The sequence below is a fragment of the Olea europaea genome, unplaced genomic scaffold (genome assembly GCF_002742605.1).
Source record: "Olea europaea var. sylvestris unplaced genomic scaffold, O_europaea_v1 scaffold1765, whole genome shotgun sequence".
NCBI lineage: Eukaryota > Viridiplantae > Streptophyta > Magnoliopsida > Lamiales > Oleaceae > Olea > Olea europaea.
The window spans coordinates 63,417-86,110 of NW_019235376.1; the positions used below are offsets into that span (position 1 = coordinate 63,417).

The window sequence follows — 22,694 nt, forward strand, 5'->3', positions numbered from 1 at the left end:
CTCTGGTTATATCCCTCGGCTAATCTCGTCTCGTCTTCAGAAAAGGTCAACAGAAACGTCACCTTAGCTGAAATCGTGTTACAATTCTCTCTACGTGTAAACACACACTGTGCTAAAACAAAATCTGTGTACTCCTTCCTCGCTCTACTTTTTTGCTCTGCCATGGAGGTCTCATCGTTTTCGATAGGCTCCAGATCACTTCTCTCCACGCCATCGCCATCAGGTTCCGCTCTCATTTATTAATGATGAAACAGCCCAGATTATAAACAATTTTAACTTAATAATTTTTTTTATGAGAAATTTGTATAATAATTGTTAATTGATGATGATATAGCGTAAGAAGGAAACCATTTGGTACATGAAGAGATGGAACGATGATGCAATTATCTTTCGATTATTATGCGTTTCCAATAATGTCAAACAGAAGACGATGTATTTTTGTCTCTATCATCAATTTGTTAATTGCATTTTCGTGGTTAAAAAGGGACAATTTACAGTACAAAAAACTATGCGTAATACAGCTTCTGAGTAGGACATGATTTCAACTTTCAAGTCTAAGTTCTAGTATTTTGCCCTTTAATTTTCTGCATGGTGCTTCTTATATGATCGATGTAGAGGCATTGCTTCTGAAAAGGACATGGTTTCGAAAATGGAATCAAGTTCTGTTTTTGCCAACGAAGACGCCCTTAAGGCCATTAGCGGGTCAGATCCAGAAGCAAAATCATTTGCAGGTACTTTTTTACTGAAATTATCGGATAAACACAATTTCATTTTTTATTTTGCAAATTCATTTTTGTATTGATAAAACAAAAATTCTATTGTAGGTTTTACGTTGTCAACTGAAGGAAATTCCTATAATAGATGCGGGGTACACTAACTTTCCTAGAGTTGAATTTATTTTACAATTTGGCACTGTGACTGCACTCTGTATTTTCAGTCAATAGATTTGGTATTGACATCTGGATTTTTATCTAGGCATATTTTCCCGAGCAGACTTTTTAAGTTAGTCACTAGGCTTTAGGATTTAATGATGTTTCCATATCCTTCTTTTACGTGTGCATGCTTAATCTATGTTTTACTGTGCATCTAACAGTTTGGTGAATTTATTATCCATGTTCATTGTTCTGTGATTCATAGATTGCCCTTAAGCTCAGGGTTCTGTTCAGTTCAAAAAGGACCAGTTTAAAGTTCAGCAATCTTTTGAAATATATAATTTAATATTTGTCTTTTCCCGTCGTGAAATTAAGACGTGGCAAGAGAAGGGCGAAATCAAGTCATTATTTTTGGTGACTAAATGAGGAGATGGATTTGAAAATTGGGGTAGCTGGTTGCTACACCTCCTTATAGTAGATTTCCCTTTAATTTTATAACCATGTATTTGGTCTCTATGAGGAGGAATTTTCAACACAGTTATGTATACTGGATGTGCATCTGTTTTTGATTTGCATAATTGCATTCCACTGATCCTTGTGTGAATTCAATCATTCTTATTAGGTGCATGGATGAAATCTATGATGCCTTGGCTGAACGCCTTGTTCCGACTGCAGCAGCAGCAGCAAATCCCAATTTTAAGTGAGTTCTGGCTTCATCTGAAAACTATGCTTTGTGACCTAGATGTTTCTGTTCCTATGTATAGATGGATGCACATATTATCTGCTTTATCTAGGACCCTCTTTTGCAGGATATATTTCCACGGGAAATTTTCTAGTATTTCCAATTTTATTTTTTTAGTTTCTTCCCTCCAATTCCTTTTCCTCCACCGTGTTCTCCAGAAGAAAACCATCAAAATATCTTATTGGTGGCTTGTGGTACTAATTTTTCCACTTGCCTTTCTAATCGAAGGAGGCCATTCCTCATTCCAAGGAATACATGGCATTGCTATTAAAGATCTTTCAAATGAGAAAAAACACACAGGATCAGTTTCTATCTGTTTATGGATGAGTATATGAAATAAAATTGAACAATTTGAATGTCACCTATGTTTAAGAATGTCCTTGGAGATAAAATTTGTACATCCTCTATATTGACATACTGGGATTAAAAGTTGATTACAACATTGGGTTGTAAACCTGCTGACAAACTTCCAGTTTTACTCAAAGATATCCAGTTCTACTCCTAATCATTGTTCGCATGTGCCTGGTTTATTTGGTCTTTGAACCTGAGGGATCAATAACTACTCGGGCATAATTAAACATGGTTAAAACCTAATTGTTTTATTTGTTTCATGAATGATGACAACTTTCTTGTACTGGCGTGCTATTCTTCTACTGATCTCACAAATATGCTCTTTACAGTTAATAATCCTCTTGAATATGCAGGCTTATTATTGGCTTGGCTGGGCCTCCTGGTGCTGGAAAGAGCACTCTTGCATCTGAGGTTGCTTGCCGTGTCAACAAATTATGGCCTCAAAAATCTTGTTCCTTTGATTCTCAAGTTGAGACCCCAGAAGTTGCAATTGTACTTCCCATGGATGGATTCCACCTTTATCGTCATCAACTTGATGCAATGGAGGTTAAATTATAAAATGCCGATTACAATATTTGTCTGCTTTCATTTCTTGGACGGTATTTTGCATTACTGTGTGAAATTATGATGCTTTGTTATGAACTAAGTTTGTCGCTAACCATGAGCATGAAATACGGTTCATGTTCTTATTGTATTAGTTTTAGGTTTTGTATCCACGTTAGTTTTCATTCTCTTGTCTTGATAGTCCAATTATGTAAGAATGCACGCATTTTACACACCTTTGCCAAGTTCATTGTATGTTACTACATCTTAATATATAGGAAGCAAAAGCAATACCTTTTATAGCCCAAATACCAATTTAGAAGTTAATTGAGGAATATAAAGTGACAGGGAAGTGAGAGTCGACAATGAATTGATTACCAATAAAGAAGGCAAGAAGCAACGTTTAAGATCACCCTTCTAGGATGAAAGAGTCCCTAAGAAAGCTAATAAATTTTACTGCAAAAAAATTGAATACTACTGTTACATTGATGGTATCATGGTAATTGTTGTACGACTTATCTGTATCTCGCTAAAAGATAAGAAAGAGCAGTACTTCTAATGAATCACTTGACAAGCACACGTCTTTTTGTTTTAAATAATGAAATATTAAACTAAACAGAAGACTTACGAATTAAAACAAGAAAGTAAGTACCAAATAAAGAATCCAATGCAAACATATCCAACTAGTAATTAGCAGATCTGACCAGCTCTAGCAAGCCTCTTAGATGTTCCTGCATCATAATGATGTTGATATACCTAAAATATATCTTATACTTCTGTGACAACAGCCTGTTTATTTATAGTTGCAATTGGGATGACCTTATTATATGTGGAAGCATAAAATAGATGGCTGATATACCCCCTCCCCGTCTCCAACCCCCAACTAGAAAAGAGGAAGCCAAAAATGAAATATATTTATTTTTTGATCTCTTTCGTTACATTAATAAATTAATGTAAATGAGATTCATTGATAATGGACACGAGATTGTTTTTTCATCACCTTTTGATAAGTTTTTTTTAGAGAGGATTTGCTAAGCAACGTTGTTAAGCAACCGTGACATGACAAGATCGTGTTTATATATATATTTCTGTAAAATTAATGCTGATTTTAAAATCTCACATTTTATCTTCACGTGTTCAATTTAAAACGACATGTCAATATCAAAATTTGAACTGGCTCCCAGTCTTGTTAATGCGTAAAATAAGGTTTTTCTCCGCATCATTACTTCCTTGGTCAAGATAAAAGTTCTTATTGCCATTTTTGCAGCACTGCATTAAAATGATGGGTTCATCACAACATCATGAAAGGGGAGATCGCTCGATTTTCTGATTGATTTTACTCGTAATTCACTTAAACCTTGGTGGGTGCTAGTACGCCTCTTGGGTTAGGGGGAAGATTTATTCCACCATTCATGTTCTAGAGAGTGAATTGCGTGATATAGGCAATCCGCCTAGCTAGTACTACTACAATTACAAATAATCGAGTTGGTCAGATCTAAGCTAATGTTACCAGTTTGTTATTCTTGATGACCTTGAAAGCATTAATCTGAATTATAACTGTTATCGCCTGGTTCTAATAATGAACAAGTATATACAGGAAGACATCAAATTCGAGTAAGTTTAAGCACCTGGCAACGTTTGGCTAATATATTGCAAATCAAGCTTCAATCATCTTTTGTTGGACATGGTGTCTAATCCAGGGTACAAAAACCAAATAAAACTAACTGTTGACAGATATATTAGGTACCTTTGATGCCAAAAAAAACCCGTGTGCAGGGAACGCCGAGATTTATCGCTACAAAACTTAGTATCAATGTCTAGCTAAAATTAATCCAGTTAGGCGAAGTACAACATATTTTATAACAGAAACTAGATTGAACTCAATCAATTCTAGTCTAAATCTAAAGGGTACTTAAAACAAAGAACAAAATTCCTGCATATATGATCTGCAGATGGATGGAAATGTAGCTCACACAACATTTAAATCAACAACAAATGATATACGAACCGTGGTCTATAGAAAAAATCACTATGCATTATGGTAGTGATTAAGCTTGTATAGTAAAACTTTTCCAGCTGCATTTCCCAGTGCCATAAAACCTCCATTAGGACTGAAGTCTAGACAGTTTGTATGAAGCAGAGTCTGATTTAATGGCGGCCAGTTTGAGAACATGGTAAATGATGGAATATGAACCAATTTTAAGCTGCTCTTCTTCACGTTCGAACAGATAGCCAACATTTGAGAATCATTGTTGAATTTCATGAAATTCACTTCAGTGCTCAGGTTATGAAAGGTCTTGAGTGGTTTCCTCTTCCCACCTAAGAAGTCTTCCCTGTCGTAAATGTTCACAGCACCCGTGACTGAGCCAGCTGCAAATAAATTTCCAGTTGGGGAAGTGCAAAGAGCTGTACCAGTTATGCAACCGTCATCGACTCCTTTGTGGAAGCAAGTCCTTGTTCTCAGGTCCCAGTGGTAAATATGCCCATCTCCACCAGAGCTCAGCAATTGCTGTCCATCATTGGTAAAAGCTACCGAACGAACAGTCCCATTCATTTTCAAGGTCCCAATGAGTTCTTTAGTTTTCGTTGAAACTAATAAAATATAACCTTCATTGCCGAGAAAAGCGATTGTACTAGAATCAGGAGAAACTTCAAAGCTTTCCAAGCTCTTCTCCTCCCTACCAATTAGAGGGCCTATCACACTTTTTTCTGACGTGACTAAATCAAAGCTATAAGCAAACTTTCTTCTTCCCGATATAATAACCTGAGACCCATCGGGTAAGAAAGAAGCCTTATAAATTGGATAACCATCAAGAAAGATGCTTTGTATTTTAGCATTCTTTTTTCCATCAATTTGAAAAAATCTTATTGTCTTATCTAATCCAGCAGCAAGGAGCAACTGAGCATTTTTGTGAAACTGCACTGATTTTACGGGACCATTTGAACGTTCCATCATATTGGCATCCACCAGCCTTGAATACTCTAGACGCCCTGGTAACAATTTTGCACTATTCTTCACAACAAGATCTTCATTCCTTTTAAGGATATCATCAACACCTTCAGCATCCTCATAACCACAGGCCACCACTGCCCCACTTTCTTTATCGACATCCTCGTCGTCAGAGCTGTAATCTCTCACCCGTACATCAGGTTGTGCCCAATCAGTCCCAGGGTTCAGCTTAGCATGCTGAGCTCTCAATCTTGACACATATGAAGAACCAGAAATTACACACTCATCCTCTTCCTTCCTCAGTTTCCTCAATTTGTTCACTTTAGCTATATTTATGCTGGCTTTCTCCTCTTCTTCATCTACCCATACAGGTTTCCTTTGCTTAGTTTCCTCTTCGTCACTTGTTTCTTCTGCCAATCCCGCATCCTCTTCATAAACTGACAACATACTATTTGCTGACCTGTCCGTGAAGTACAACGCAGAACTATTGTCAACCTCATCTCTCATTTCTTCATTGTGCTTCCCAAACTCAATGGGAGAGTACAAAGAGCCAAACAAAAAGTTCTCTAGCTTCTTCATTTCCCTCTCCTGCTCAATCTCTGATTCTTCATCTTTTTTCTTTCGTTCTCTCCTTCTTTTTCGATTCTTTATAGCATCCAAATCAAGCTCCTGTCCATCCTCAACATCTTTGTTTCCATCCCCAACAAGTGTAGTCCCATCCTTATTTGCATTCCTTTTTACCTCTTTGGGTATAGCATTTTGAGAAATCAAACTCATCATATCTACACCGTCTGCAACATGATGAAAATGAATCATTGAATTTTGTACTATAAACCGTAACACCTCCATGCATTTATTTGATGGCCGATACCTCTCAATAATGGAGCATCAAGTCATTGTTGAAACCAATAGCATCAATGAAAAAAATGGAGGTATAATACTTAAGCGATTTGGAACTAAAACTAAACCAACAATAACATATTGTTAAAGGACATCATGACTAACCAAGTGAAACAAATATGCAAAATGTAGAAAAGCCAATGAAATAACGATAAAATGACAAAAATATTTAAATTACTTAGAAGCAATAAGGGGTGGGCAAAAACCAGCTTGGGTGGCCAGGTTCTTGCCTTACAGCACACTGATTTTAAAATTGTGAATGTCTTCAGCGTGTCATGTTCCTCAGATACAAAGACCAAATGGACATTTCAAGTCAAATTGCGCAGTGCTCAAAATGCTCTAGTTTACAAAATGAATCTGGGATATAAAGATGATCAATCCCAATAGCTAAGGTAAAACGAGTTGACATAAATGGAAAATCAAGTGAAATATATACAGTAGGCTCCTTTGGCTATCTTATAATCTCTTTTCAAACATGATACAGGTACTTTTGTAATCAAAATTAATTCAAAAATAATATCTTTCAAGACAGAGACCTTGAACACAATTTCCAAATAAGTAGTCCTCATTCCTCCCAAACACAAACAAGAAGCAATTAAAAACTGTACATCACTATCCTGACTACGGATTTGGTTCAGTACAGAAGTCATTGGTCACTAATAATCAGGGGAGGAGCCACCTGGGGTCTATGGGGGCAGCAGGGGGCAACTGCCCCCACCGGATTTTGGTCCTGGGTATTTTTGAAATAATCACTGTTGCTAGAGAAAGATTACCATCAAGAAACAACAATTCCGGAAAAATAAAATAAATCATAAGGAGTCGAGTTCAAATTGAATCATTCACAACAAACAAATCGAGTCGATTTCAACATTTAAAGCCCATTTTCACAGAAATACAATTCAATACTACCTTCCGAATTTGGTGATGAAGAAGTTGAGAAGAAATCACTGGAACACGAGATAAATTGGTGCCGGGACGTGATTTTTATATTCCCAATTTTTAGTGTAAAATACTGAGAATTAAAACCTAGGCTGCTCCCCTTGCTAAACAGACTTGGGCTATCCTTTGATAGGCCTGCCTTTTAATTGGGCTTCATGAACAGAGGAAATTGCACCAAGTTTTTATTATTTAATTAATATTTAAATATCGTATTTCATCTTTTTTTCCCCATAAATACGGGATAGTCTATAATAATAATAATATATTAAATATCACATCAAGTGAGAATTATTTTTTGAAAATTTTAACCATACTACAATTCAATTATTTCAATAATATCTTACTTTTTGTCTTTCAATATGTAATAAATACTACAAAATCATTGTTATGTATGAACTTCATGTTATTATTTTCAATTAATTTAACATTCACATTATGAATCTTGACTTGGTGAATTTTGATCTATATGAATTTAGAATAATTATAGATGATTTTATTTCGACTTATGTATCTAAAAATTTTAATTAGCGTTTAAATTCATGTATTAACAATTAATTCTTATGTATCAAATATAGTATAAAAATGTTGATCATTTGTAGTATTTAATACCAAATAAATAAATAAATAAAATTGAATCATAGAATTGGCTTTTGAGAGTACAATTTTTTCTATTAACTTTCTATCCTGAATCTTATTTTCTTTAATACATTTAAGACTTATCAAATCCTTCCAACAAAATGATATTAAATATTATTTTTACAGCACATATAAAGTAATTCAAAATAATGTGGAATGCACGTTCAACTTTGACTAATTACAGTAAAATGAAAAATATTAAATTTTAACGACTCACACAAACATTAGATCAAGTGTTGATTTCACTCCTCCAAACAAGCGCTTACCAAAATGTAATCACGTCTTTAATCCCCCAATTGGTGTAATTCACATTCTTCCACTTCTCAATTCCTCCCAAAGCATCCCAACTCAAGAAATCCATAAAATCACACTAGAACTTGATATTATATAGATTTCAAGCACTGTATTCCCTTGCATTATTAAAAAAAAAAATCAATTTCTTGATATTATGCAAAATGCCAAGATGAATTTCCCAACATTGTTTGAAGGGAAATGCCATTTTGTACACTCTAAGTGTACATCGTCCTTGACATTATTTTTTTGTATTTAAAAATATTGTTGAAGGGATTTTTATTTATTTTTTAATTGTCAAATGATAGTTTATATGGCAAACTGTCATGATTCTTGTTTGAAATATTAAATCATTTAAAACACAGAGTCACATCATACATATCAATAAAGATGCATGTCAATTATTTGTTACTAGATTTTATTTCGAAGATGACAATATACAAATGACAATATCATGTCTTTTAGTAAAAACCATGCAATCAATATAACCATTGTATTCGAAGTTCGTCAGATTACATATCATATATCAGTATTTACGGTATTACAAAGTAAATAGCATATTTGATCTTGAGAAAAACCCAAATTACGTTGTATGAAATGTGCAACACAATTTGTCGTCATCCCAGAAGATGTATATTAATTGATTAGATTTAAAAGATGAAGATGTTCAATATGTTCTTTAAAATAGATAAGGGTGTCTCTATCATTTTTCTTTTGTTTTCAGAATTGAAAATGAAGATTCATGAATGTCCAGCGTGAAGTCTACTGATTTGAATATATGTCAATTACAATTGTGGTTTGGGATATATATTTTTAGAAATCAGTATTTTTTGAAATAATTTACATATAAGTTAGTACCTATAGTTATATTTCCATCACAAAGTAAAGAGTGGATTCTTTTTTAATAAGAGGGCATATATGATTTTATCCATTACAAATATTGTTCTGAGCTTATAGTTTAAAAATCAGATTTTAAGTTGAGGAAATTACACATATCCTTGATTTTTGATTTTATATTTCAATAAATAAGTTTTAAGTTTATTGTTACAAAAATCAGGTTATATTAATTTCTTAAAATTAAAATATTAAATATTAAATTATTAATTAATAAATAACTAAACATTACTTACCAACATTATCATCCATAGTAGGAGAGAGAAATTATTCAAAATCTTCAAATTTCCTTCTTCTTCTACCATATCCCTTGAGACATAAGCTCTAATCTTTGTCCAAGCGATTCTATCACGTTCGTCGAGAGAGAGTAGAGATTCGAAGCCTTCATCGACGATGAAAGTGCTAAATTTGTTTTCCTCATTTCAAATTTCATAAATTTTTTTTTATAGTTTAGTCTTCTAGTAACCCTAAATTCGTACAAACTAATTGTAAAATGATGTTACCTAAGAGTGTAAAATGGGGATCTTATCAAAGAATGAACACAAGGCTAATAAAAGAAAAATAACAGAATCTCATAAAGAAGTTCTTTTAGAAAAATCTAAAAGTAATGATTTTAGTGGAAAATATATTTCTAAGAGGTAAATCAATTATTTTTTTATATTTATTTTCTGTTAAATGCAATGTTTATGAAAAATTGAGTTAATAGGTAAGTTGTATTCAAAAAAATTTTTAGTTGATTATGATTTTCATTGTGTTAATCAATTTTTCTTCGAATTGTTGTTTGATTATTATATGATTGTGACTTGATTTTGTATGGTGACCTCATTTTTTGGTCGTGACTGATTTGTTCTTCGATTATTTTGTGATTTGATTTGATATTTTCTTTGATCACAATCTGATTGTTCTTCAGTTATTCGATATTTGTGACTTAGTTTTCTATTACAATCATATTTAGCCGTGATTTGAATGTTGTAACAGTTGTATAAATAAATTTTTATAGAGATTTATGAAAGACTTTAAAAAGATGAAGGATTTTTATTTTTATTTTTTTGAAATTCTTCTATAAAAAAGATGGATCAAAAAGAATTTTTTAACTAAATGTCCTATTTAAGAAGATATAAGAAAGTTGTAATACTTGAGTAAAAGTTCATATAAACATATTTACAAAACTAATATTTTTTCACCAAACTCGGTCAGTCGATGTTGGAGTTGGTATGATAACTCTGGTTATATCCCTCGGCTAATCTCGTCTCGTCTTCAGAAAAGGTCAACAGAAACGTCACCTTAGCTGAAATCGTGTTACAATTCTCTCTACGTGTAAACACACACTGTGCTAAAACAAAATCTGTGTACTCCTTCCTCGCTCTACTTTTTTGCTCTGCCATGGAGGTCTCATCGTTTTCGATAGGCTCCAGATCGCTTCTCTCCACGCCATCGCCATCAGGTTCCGCTCTCATTTATTAATGATGAAACAGCCCAGATTATAAACAATTTTAACTTAATAAATTTTTTATGAGAAATTTGTATAATAATTGTTAATTGATGATGATATAGCGTAAGAAGGAAACCATTTGGTACATGAAGAGATGGAACGATGATGCAATTATCTTTCGATTATTATGCGTTTCAAATAATATCAAACAGAAGACGATGTATTTTTGTCTCTATCATCAATTTTTGTTAATTGCATTTTCGTGGTTAAAAAGGGACAATTTACAGTACAAAGAACTATGCGAAATACAGCTTCTGAGTAGGACATGATTTCAACTTTCAAGTCTAAGTTCTAGTGTTTTGCCCTTTAATTTTCTGCATGGTGCTTCTTATATGATCGATGTAGAGGCATTGCTTCTGAAAAGGACATGGTTTCGAAAATGGAATCAAGTTCTGTTTTTGCCAACGAAGACGGCCTTAAGGCCATTAGCGGGTCAGATCCAGAAGCAAAATCATTTGCAGGTACTTTTTTACTGAAATTATCGGATAAACACAATATCATTTTTTATTTTGCAAATTCATTTTTGTATTGATAAAACAAAAATTCTATTGTAGGTTTTACGTTGTCAACTGAAGGAAATTCCTATAATAGATGCGGGGTACACTATCTTTCCTAGAGTTGAATTTATTTTACAATTTGGTACTGTGACTGCACTCTGTATTTTCAGTCAATAGATTTGGTATAGACATCTGGATTTTTATCTAGACATATTTTCCCGAGCAGACATTTTAAGTTAGTCACTAGGCTTTAGGATTTAATGATGTTTCCATATCCTTCTTTTACGTGTGCATGCTTAATTTATGTTTTACTGTGCATCTAACAGTTTGGTGAATTTATTATCCATGTTCATTGTTCTATGATTCATAGATTGCCCTTAAGATCAGGGTTCTGTTCAGTTCAAAAAGGACCAGTTTAAAGTTCAGCAATCTTTTGAAATATATAATTTAATATTTGTTTTTTCCCGTCGTGAAATTAAGACGTGGCAAGAGAAGGGCGAAATCAAGTCATTATTTTGGTGACTAAATGAGGAGATGGATTTGAAAATTGGGGTAGCTGGTTGCTACACCTCCTCATAGTAGATTTCCCTTTAATTTCATAACCATGTATTTGGTCTCTATGAGGAGGAATTGTCAACACAGTTATGTATACTGGATGTGCACCTTTTTTTTTATTTGCATAATTGCACTCCACTGATCCTAGTGTGAATTCAATCATTCTTATTAGGTGCATGGATGAAATCTATGATACCTTGGCTGAACGCCTTGTTCCGACTGCAGCAGCAGCAGCAAATCCCAATTTTAAGTGAGTTCTGGCTTCATCTGAAAACTATGCTTTGTGACCTAGATGTTTCTGTTCCTATGTATAGATGGATGCACATATTATCTGCTTTATCTAGGACCCTCTTTTGTAGGATATATTTCCATGGGAAATTTTCTAGTATTTTCAATTTTATTATTTTAGTTTCTTCCCTCCAATTCTTTTTCCTCCACCGTGTTCTCCAGAAGAAAACCACCAAAATATCTTATTGGTGGCTTGTGGTACTAATTTTTCCACTTGCCTTTCTAATCGAAGGAGGCCATTCCTCATTCCGAGGAATACATGGTGATGCAGGATGAAAGGATGACTATAAAATAAAAGATGTCCTCATCACATGGCATTGCTATTAAAGATCTTTCAAATGAGAAAAAACACGCAGGATCAATTTCTATCTGTTTATGGATGAGTATATGATATAAAATTGAACAATTTGAATGTCACTTATGTTTAAGAATGTCCTTGGAGAGAAAATTTGTACGTCCTCTATATTGACATACTGGGATTAAAAGTTGATTACAACATTGGGTTGTAAAACTGCTGACAAACTTCCAATTTTACTCAAAGATTCCCAGTTCTACTCCTAATCATTGTTCGCATGTGCCTGGTTTATTTGGTCTTTGAACCTGAGGGATCAATAACTACTCGGGCATAATTAAACAGGTTAAAACCTAATTGTTTTATGTGTTTCATGGTAATGATGACAACTTTCTTGTACTAGTGTGCTATTCTTCTACTGATCTCACAAATATGCTCTTTATAGTTAATAATCCTCTTGAATATGCAGGCTTATTATTGGCTTGGCTGGGCCTCCTGGCGCTGGAAAGAGCACTCTTGCATCTGAGGTTGCTTGCCGTGTCAACAAATTGTGGCCTCAAAAATCTTGTTCCTTTGATTCTCAAGTTGAGACCCCAGAAGTTGCAATTGTACTTCCCATGGATGGATTCCACCTTTATCGTCATCAACTTGATGCGATGGAGGTTAAATTATAAAATGCCCATTACAATATTTGTCTGCTTTCATCTCTTGGACAGTATTTTGCATTACTGTGAGAAATTATGATGCTTTGTTATGAACTAAGTTTGTCGCTAACTATGAGCATGAAATACGGTTCATGTTCTTATTGTTTTAGTTTTAGGGTTTGTATCCACGTTAGTTTTCATTCTCTTGTCTTGATAGTCCAATTATGTAAGAATGCACGCATTTTACACACCTTTGCCAAGTTCATTGTATGTTACTACATCTTAATATATAGGAAGCAAAAGCAATACCTTTTATAGCCCAAATACCAATTTAGAAGTTAATTGAGGAATATAAAGTGACAGGGAAGTGAGAGTCGACAATGAATTGATTACCAATAAAGAAGGCAAGAAGCAACGTTTAAGATCACCCTTCTAGGATGAAAGAGTCCCTAAGAAAGCTAATAAATTTTACTGCAAAAAAATTGAATACTACTGTTACATTGATGGTATCATGGTAATTGTTGTACGACTTATCTGTATCTCGCTAAAAGATAAGAAAGAGCAGTACTTCTAATGAATCCCTTGACAAGCACACGTCTTTTTGTTTTAAATAATGAAATATTAAACTAAACAGAAGACTTACGAATTAAAACAAGAAAGTAAGTACTAAATAAAGAATCCAATGCAAACATATCCAACTAGTAATTAGCAGATCTGACCAGCTCTAGCAAGCCTCTTAGATGCTCCTGCATCATAATGATGTTGATATACCTAAAATATATCTTATACTTCTGTGACAACAGCCTGTTTATTTATAGTTGCAATTGGTAATGGGCTGTGAAAACATGTGATGAATCTAACACGAGGTGCAGCTCCTATATTTTATGAAATGTATGAGGATGAAATTTCATTGATGTTAATGGTATCTAAATACACGACAGTAAAGAAATCCTGAAGGATTTTGCCCAAATTCTTAATTTATTATGAGATCATGTCCACGAAACTTCTAATTTCCTTATATCATGTGTGAAATTTTATTACAGTTGGAGCTTACACAGCCTTGAAATATTTTTCAATTTTATTACTAAGTGTTGTTTGGCATTCCGGTAACTGAACTTGTGTCTTGCTTATTAGGATCCAAAGGAAGCTCATGCGAGAAGGGGAGGTGAGTTTCTTTCTTCTTATAATAGCTTATTTTAAGTCTTGTATGCAAGAAAAGCATTGATCTTTTTGCTGGTGAATCAGCTCCATGGACATTTGACCCTGAACTACTGCTAAGATGTTTGACGACTTTGAAAAATCAGGTGAATAATTATCTGTTGGGATAAGTAAATGGACACATGTGACATTAGCATTGAATAACTTCTGGCATTGTGTTTGCATTTTCTGCCAGACTATCCTAAAAGTCGGTAATTTGTGCTGGATGAACAAACCTGCTTATTGCACATATTTATCCCATGTTGTATTCTTCTTCAGGGATCAGTGTATGCCCCATCATTTGACCATGGTGTTGGAGATCCTGTTGAAGATGACATCTCTGTGAACCTTCAGTAAGTTTTAGTTGTCTTTGCATGATGGTTTTCCAATGCATGTGAAACTTGAAGGACTTGGGATATTTCTAGCCCCAGTTTAGTCCCCGTTTGGTCCCCATTTTGTGTTAATGAAAATGGATGGAATAGTGTTTTATTTAAAAATGAAAGGTTGAAAAAGAAGGAAAAATTTTCGGTTTACGTGTAATATTATTTTATGGAAGATTGTGTGGTTAAAAATAGGAGAGAGAAAAATGAAATGTAATGGAATGAAAATTAATGTGGGTCAAACAGGGGCTTAATATAAGTCAAAGTCAAAGTCAATAATTAATTTATAACCACATATTTCATAGGAGCAACAACTTTTCAACCACACATTTCATCAACATTTATCAAAATTTACTAAAAATCTGATTTTCATCTCCTCCAGACAGGGCTAACTAATTTCCTCCTCCCATAAGCATGTTTTATACCTGAAATGTTATTGATTCAGCTAAAAATAGCTGAAAGGGATTCAGTTTCAAAAGGTGTTTTAAGTCCTTGGCAAGTGCATGGAAGATAGATGACTGCAACTTAAAAGAAAAAAAAAGAGGAATTGATCAACAAACTTGCTATTGAAGAAAACTTCACTAATTCAAAAACTTCGCGAATTAATTGACTGTTCAAGAAATCCAACCTTAGATCATAAGTTAGTCACACCATTTATTGCTATCACACCACCATCCAAACGATTTTGAGTCCAGTATAAGATTCCAAATAGCATCTTGTCCGAACAAAGGATATTGTGTTCTTCATTAGCCAGAGTACACTAACCCAGTGTCCTAGTCATTAGAGGATGGCACGATGGTGCCTAATGTGTGCTTGAAATGCAGGGTAACTAAATGATAAAATAGACACGGATCTCATGATTTAATATATTCTCTTTTTGGTTTTTATTGGACTAATGTTAAATTGGTTTTATTTGTTCCATCTTTCTAGTAGTTAGAATGAGTGAAGTAGTGTTTTGTCTTTATGTTAGAGGGTCAGGAGATAGGTACAAAGTCACTTAAAGGAGGGTATTTTGCTCTTTTGAATCATTTGGATGGCACTAAGGGGTTCAGTGCTTATTAATAGCTCTTTAAGGGGTTGGATGCTGTATCTTTGTTCATTAATTCTACTGCTGAAACTAGACTAAAAATTCAAGGTTCTTAAGCCCTTGAATCCAGCAGACCTTGTTCTTTTTATGTGTTATCTTTTTCATAAATATTTTGTGGTTGCTCAGCTGCTGAATCATGCCTTTAGGAGGAAAATTGCACCAGCCATTTCAGTAGGAGTTTCTGTTCCTAACCTTGGCCGCATTAGCATGAACATTGGGAAGCCTATTTCTTTGTGTTTGTGTCGCATTTCCTCGTCAGTTCACTTTATAAGGACTTGAATTATTTCAAAGTTGGAAATTTTAAGAATTCAGTTCTTGAGAATTGGGATTCTCAAAGATCCACTTTCCCTTGTTTAAACATAAGAGTCATGTTCTGATCTCAGTTAATAAGTTATTTTTAAACTTGAGTTGACTTGGAACTACTTGCTCGAGTCAACTCAGATCGCCAAAAACTACACAACTTGGTGGACACTGTAAGTGTTCTCTTCTTATTAGGGGATTAACTCGGTCATCTTGCTGAGTCGGCAAGAAACTCAGTTGAACCCTCAGCCTTTGTTGTATCTACAAAACTGAAAATTACATTCCTCTAAAATTAAAATTTTTGACAGCGAAATCAGGAGAAATACGACAACTGAGCCAAGGAAGATGTCATCCAATTCCTTATCAATAGCAAGCCTGGAAAACTGAGTCTAGTAACAAAATTATTGAGGGAGAAGTGTCAAATCTTGAAACACAGTGAATTGCTATAGATATTTGGGTTCTTCTAATCCCCTTCTTGACTTTTCTTGGTGAACTGCGGAATACAAACAACTGAGAATTGCAAAGTAGGGAGCAAAGAACTAAATCTAAGTTGCAAAATGACGATCCTTTTTTTCCCCGTTTGCACTTTATAGAAGGTGACTACTTTACAATGAGTAGGTCATTGTTTTAGATCAAATGTTTTTGAAGGCTCCTTCCAGTCTTCCCAATAGGTCTGTCCCCAGTCTCAATTATCCTTGATCAATGGTCTAACTGAAATTCTTATGTATTTTCCACCCTCAGTCAAAAACTCGTCTGAGTTGGCGAGTCCACGCAACTCAATAATATTACAATTTGAATCCAACCGTCGAGTTTTGGAAAATTACCCTCAAGCGATTCTTTTTAAGAGGATGAACATTGTACACTGGATAGAAGGAAAGATTTCAAGTGTTGTCTTGGGATTCATTATCTGTTTCATATTTTGTGGCAAACTTGGCATTTTCCTAGAATTGAATTATCATCAATTATCGGAATGGCGGCTCATAACACTTTTCATGTAATTTTGCTCAAAATAAATTCTTCAAACAATTATAGATAAAAAATATTCGAACATTTGGATTTAGGCGAATATGCAAAAATTAATTTCCTTCGAACAAAATGAGATTTTTATCTACATTCGTTATTTTTCCCAGAAAAATGAATGTCAACATAAAAATCAAGAACTGATTCCGATTTTTATAAAGTCCACTGGTCAGGATCATAATGTGGTAAAACTATTTTATAATAAATATGTAGCTAAATTATTTTTATGTGGAACTCAAAAAAATATCACTATGAGGTTATATTGGCGAAAGGATGGAAGTTACTCTACATATTCTAGTAGAAATATCGACGACGTGCATGGTAGAACCTTTGGGATTCCATTTTGGACCCTTTAAATGAAGCAAGTTTACTGGAGGGCAGAAAATATGATTTTGCCTTTGTCGGGTTGGCGGAGAAGATAGACTTCTTCACTTGTAAATCACTATATGGGACCTGCTGGCTCAATTCTCCTATGTGTTTACTGAGATGGTTTTCCCGAGTACCATGGCAAATTGATAATATTGGGAATTTTTCTCTTTCTGGCTATGTTGCTCGGACTCTCAAAAAATGGGGAAGTATCTGTGTCGATAAGACATGACACGGCATATGGGTCGGATTCTTGGCTTTGAACTCGGACACGGCTGGAAAATGGAGAAGACATTGGATAGTGGAGTACTGCTTCTGACTTGCGGTTGTGGCGGCAGCAAACCCGTTTACTTCGAGTCTTGTGATAGTAATATGAAGAAATATATGGAGGAACGGAATTGCAGCGGTTATAGAATTGCAGAGAGGGAAGATGAGAGTTGGAGAAGATGATAGGTTTTGGGTACGTGTTAAATGGGCTTTTGTGGAGCCCAATGAATAAGTTAATGAAATGAGTATAATTAAGTGGTTTAAAAATCAAAAATTCATACTGCCATAAATTAGGGTTGTCTCTAGTCTCTACCAGGTTGTATTATTTATTGTAATTGACGTGGTTTATTGTTTTATTTAAGATAAGATTAGTTTAATATTTAATTTTAAATTTGTTTGACTCTAGAGTTTAAGCTACAATTATCCAATTTGAGTGATTTAAATCTGTCAGAAGGCTTAAAATGCATTCATGATAAATATATTACGGACGAAGTATAAATATTGAAAGCTATCCTTACATGAATTATTGAATACCCCAATCTAAATTGTTTAATACGTAAAATGTACACAAGTAGCCTATATATATATATGGAAAAAAAGAAGCTTTTTTTTTATTATTATTTTTACTTATAGTAGATAAGTTGATGCATGTGTTCATATATATTTTAATACATTGAAATTCGTTTTATATAAGATAGGATTTGTCTTTACATAAAATAAATATATTTGTTTCTATATTTGTCTCCATAGACATATATACATTATTAAAAAGTGACTTATCATTTTCAAATGGACAACCTTAATTGTTGATATTTGTCTCCACAACAGATAAAAATCTTAATTTTGTAAGATGTATCCCCATAACCGTGTCCAAAATTTGGATATTTTTTAATCGTATCCCCATATCTTAATTTTTAAAATGAGAAAAATCCAACTCCTAGATATGTACCCGTATCCGACACCTATACTCGTGTCCAAGCACCATAGAACTTTCTGGCAGTCTTCTTGACAGGGAATTAAAAACTGATAATAGCAAGCGACAAATAGGCATTTTCCATAAACCATTATTTTATCTAAATTTCTTGAGAACTTAGTTATGGGGATGTGACTTTGCTACGCTGAGTTGAATTGATTTTTTGAGAACTAAATTTAGTTTAGTGTGAAGTTGTACAGAAGTTATATCAGAACACCACATTAGAATGAAATTAATACTAAAGCTGTTCTTAATCAGGTTTTGCAATGTTTGTCATGCTTGGATTCTATCAGTACCTCCAGAGTATTCAAAGTCTGCTTTAATGTCTGATATCCAATTTAACATTATAGTCCTTATCAGTCATAAATGTATGAGGCATTACTTCTATTGGATCTTGTACTGGCGAAATATTTCTCAATTATATTTTCCTACTACGTGCATGTATTAAAATCAAATTACTGGGTTCTATTTATGCATGAGGCAGTACTTCTATTGGATCTTGTACTGCCAAACTATTTCTCAATTATATTTTCCTACTTCTAAGTGAATGGATTAAAATTGAATTAATGGGCTGCTAATTATCCGTCATTTATCAGATTCTGGTGCAGATTATCATTTTTTTACTTTTGCCTTGTTTCAGGCACAAAGTAGTGATAGTTGAAGGTAATTATTTGTTCTTGGACGAGGAGGTCTGGAAAGATATCTCATCAATTTTTGATGAGAAATGGTAATACTTACCATCATAGTTAAAATTTCTTCCTTTACTCAATAGTCTTGAAAAACCACTCTGCTGATCCTTGAAATGCTGTTTGATGGCCCTCACTTGTGTGATGGTATACCCTTTTTAGCTAGAAATTCTTGACATTTGTGTATTATTGGTTAATGCTATGATCTTGATACCTCTCATGGGAAGGATCCAAATTCTAGAAAGAACAAAACAAATGGCGTTGTTTGCAACTACTGTAGCAATGTTCTGGTAATACTTTGTAGTGTCTGACTGATTGTTAACCCTTCAATTAGGGGTAGAGCTCCCATTTAAAAACACTTCTCTCCCTAGTGGCACAAATTGAAGTATATTCCATGATTTCTGTGCCTTCAGCTCTGTTGCTTTGTTGGATAGAAACATGAAGGTTCTGAAATCATAAGAAATTACTTACTGGACTATACAATTTGCTTGCAAGGTTCATTGATCTTGACATTGAGAAAGCAATGCAACGGGTCGTGAGAAGGCATATATCAACAGGTATACTCAAAGTGTTGTTCATTTTATCCCGGTGAATACAAGGAAATTCTATTTAAGAATACAGATTTATTTCATTCATTTGCATTCCATTGTAGGAAAGCCTCCTGATGTTGCTAAATGGCGGGTAAGCTTTGACCTTCATTTCTCGATCATTTATCTGATACATCGAGGTTTTTGAATATATTTAATATTAAGTGTTTTTGTGTAATGCCCCAAATCTAATATTTATATTAAAAAAAAAAAAAGAAAAAAAAAACCCAAAGATTTGAAGTGTCACTAAAATCTTCCTTACTACAGCCTGCTTGAGCCCCATTTTTTGCCCAAAATGCATAGTATTTTGATGAAGAATGTGTGGTTAAAAAATATGAAAAAAAATTTGGATTTACATGTAATATTATTTTATTAAAGAATGTGTGGTTGAAAATAAGATAGAAAAATATATTTTGAAAATAATGGAGACCAAACAAGGGCCTAATTTAAGCGGAATTTAACACTATTGTACAAATGTTGGTATTGGATCGAATCAATAATTTAATTCAACAATTTAAGTGAGAAATTTTTATATATAATTAAATGTTAAAATAACACGATTTCAATTGTCAAATTTAACATGAGATGCTAACAAGGTTCAAATGTCAAAATTACTAAAATGAAGTGCACTTAATTAAACATAAAAATATTCTTAAAATAAAAATTAGCCATAAATCCTTCCCAAAATTTTACTTGACAACCCATAAGAATCACTCGTCTAGTCTTCCAAGCTTCCAACACGATGGTTCTAATATGAAATTTATTGTAAGAGAGTATTTTGAAAGCACTCAGTAAAAATATGTGCAAATTCTTATTTAACATAATATAAATATAAATTGACATAACATTCTCTAAATTCTTAAATTTAGAACAACTAATCACAATATTAGATAGCTCAAGGAATTTTTTTAGAATTCTCATATCCTATAGGATTTACATTTGGACCTAATGATCTATCACAAATGATTTAAATAAAAATCTACACAGAGGCCATAAAGTATTTCATGCCATAATTATATAGATGTCTAGAAAAATAAGAATTTATTACCGCGTCATGTATTCTTACCTCAATTGATATCAAAAATTCTGAAAATATGCCTTGAAAATATGGCTTGTGATATGATACTCTCTTTCAAAAGTGGGAAATGTGCACAATCAAATTATATGGTAAAAGAAATAACTCTCACCTCAAAATATATATATTCTCTCATATCCTCATACTGTAACTCCAACAATTCAATCGCATTTTCAAGTTAAATAAGAATTAACGAGGTTAATTAATCCACTTACTATCAAGGTTAATGGGTTAATTAGGTTTAATTGATTTAATGACTACATTACCTTTTCATTTGCTCTAGTGACTAACCGTGAATTTCATAAAAGTCTTATTTTTATTGATAAAATACTGGAGGAAACGACTTTTCTTTCTATAAAAATAACTCGGACATAACTAGTTTAAAATTAATTTTTCTTGAGCCCAATTTGTTATTTAACACGAGCTACAAAATGAGTATAGTACTTGATTTGTGTTATCAACTTCTATAATACTTAAATATTCGATATAAATAAAATTTACAATAAATTCTATAAAAATACACAAGAAAATAAATCATTTATGCAAATAAGAGGGTGGAACTTATCGCTTTAACTTAGGAACTTTAGTGTGACTTACAAGGCTAGACATGAAATATTCCATTTGCTAAATGACTAACATTAAATTTAGGCATATATGGAAATAGTAAATAAAAATTTGAGGTGTTACATTTTGTCACTTAATTCATTATGCAGATAGACTACAATGACAGGCCTAATGCTGAGCTCATAATCAAGTCAAAGAAAAATGCAGATCTGCTTATCAAGTCCGTTGACTTCTCAAGGTGAATCCCTTTTCCTATTACTAGAATAGGAAAATAGAATTGTCAAAATCCCTTCTTTCTCACACAGTAGATTGTTCATTGACTGTGCATTGTAGTTTTCATGAATAAATATGCGTGATCTTCATGTTTGGTCAGCTGTTCTCTGTACTTCTGAAGTTGAGCAAAAGAAAGCAATCAACATTTCTCTTGAAATATTTTTACTTGGACAAAAGAAAATATTCTTACAGCTGCTTCACGTGTTGTTTTTTGCCTTATAATCTAGTGATTATCTTTTAATCAACTTCGTGTTAGAACTTCCAAAAATTTGTCTATACCCTATTAGATTCTATCTCTACCTGCAGTAAGATCACAATACCACACTAATCCGTAATGTTCTCCTTTTCATGAAAGAAGCATATTTTTACTGTGCATACAAATGTTAAATTTACCCATCTGACAGTGGTTGACTTGAAAATCCTCATTTTTTCCCTTATAAATTATGAAGTTATATTTATATCAACCTTCACATCGCAGATAAATGAAAGCTACATCTTTCTTGGAAGTCATAATCGTGCTTTCCAGAAACTAGCTTCTGACGCTTGTGTTTCAGCCCTTCGTACCTCCAAGTTTAAGTTTGAGAGTCAAGACCCTTAATTAGAAGCAAGCCAGTGCGCCAAGCTGTGCAATCACAAAATTGAGGTGCTGAATTGATCCTCATTTGGTAAGCTCTCAATGTCCTACTTAGAACAGTTACGATGGGAAAGGGAAGAATAAAGCTGCAATACTAATGAACGAGTAACAATCAGTGAGTAGGAAATCACCTTACTCTTCAAGTTCTTTTAGCAGAGGGCATAGTACAAGAATGAATAGATGGCTACTTTATCCTTCTGTGGCCAGCATTTGTTGTACATGAAACATGTTTATCTACCCCCGACATTTGTTCTTTTTCAGGTTGGCTTGCTTTGCATATGTTTTACTTCATAAAATAGAACCGTCAAAGCTAAGCATTCTATGCATCCATTAGTGAAGCATGGGATGGAGTACTGTTTGGATTCTTTTTTTCAAACATACATCTTGCATTTGCCGATA

At 33.5% G+C, this 22,694-nt stretch overlaps 2 protein-coding genes across 2 annotated transcripts; one reads left to right on the forward strand and one right to left on the reverse strand.

The window, feature by feature from the left end:
• Positions 1-22,694, forward strand: LOC111378079 (putative uridine kinase C227.14). The gene is made up of 13 exons (XM_023001246.1): positions 1-223; positions 616-731; positions 825-868; positions 1,495-1,572; positions 2,319-2,511; positions 14,021-14,051; positions 14,132-14,190; positions 14,363-14,436; positions 19,117-19,203; positions 19,658-19,719; positions 19,815-19,843; positions 21,538-21,626; positions 22,140-22,694. Exons 1-13 carry the CDS (start codon positions 163-165, stop codon positions 22,141-22,143), a joined length of 927 nt encoding a protein of 308 aa, XP_022857014.1. The 5' UTR covers positions 1-162; the 3' UTR covers positions 22,144-22,694.
• LOC111378078 (U3 small nucleolar RNA-associated protein 18 homolog) lies at positions 4,280-7,393 on the reverse strand. Its single transcript, XM_023001245.1, has 2 exons — positions 7,268-7,393; positions 4,280-6,249 (listed from the first exon to the last, which is right to left on the reverse strand). Exon 2 carries the CDS (start codon positions 6,236-6,238, stop codon positions 4,538-4,540), a length of 1,701 nt encoding a protein of 566 aa, XP_022857013.1. The 5' UTR covers positions 6,239-6,249; positions 7,268-7,393; the 3' UTR covers positions 4,280-4,537.

Excerpts from the sequence above, each read along its gene's own strand:
- LOC111378078 (XM_023001245.1), bottom strand. The coding sequence starts at position 6,238 with ATGATGAGTTTGATTTCTCAAAATGCTATACCCAAAGAGGTAAAAAGG.
- LOC111378079 (XM_023001246.1), top strand. The coding sequence starts at position 163 with ATGGAGGTCTCATCGTTTTCGATAGGCTCCAGATCACTTCTCTCCACG. Across the intron at positions 2,512-14,020 it reads ATCAACTTGATGCAATGGAG|GATCCAAAGGAAGCTCATGC; the intron begins GTTAAATTATAA and ends CTTGCTTATTAG. Across the intron at positions 14,437-19,116 it reads GACATCTCTGTGAACCTTCA|GCACAAAGTAGTGATAGTTG; the intron begins GTAAGTTTTAGT and ends GCCTTGTTTCAG.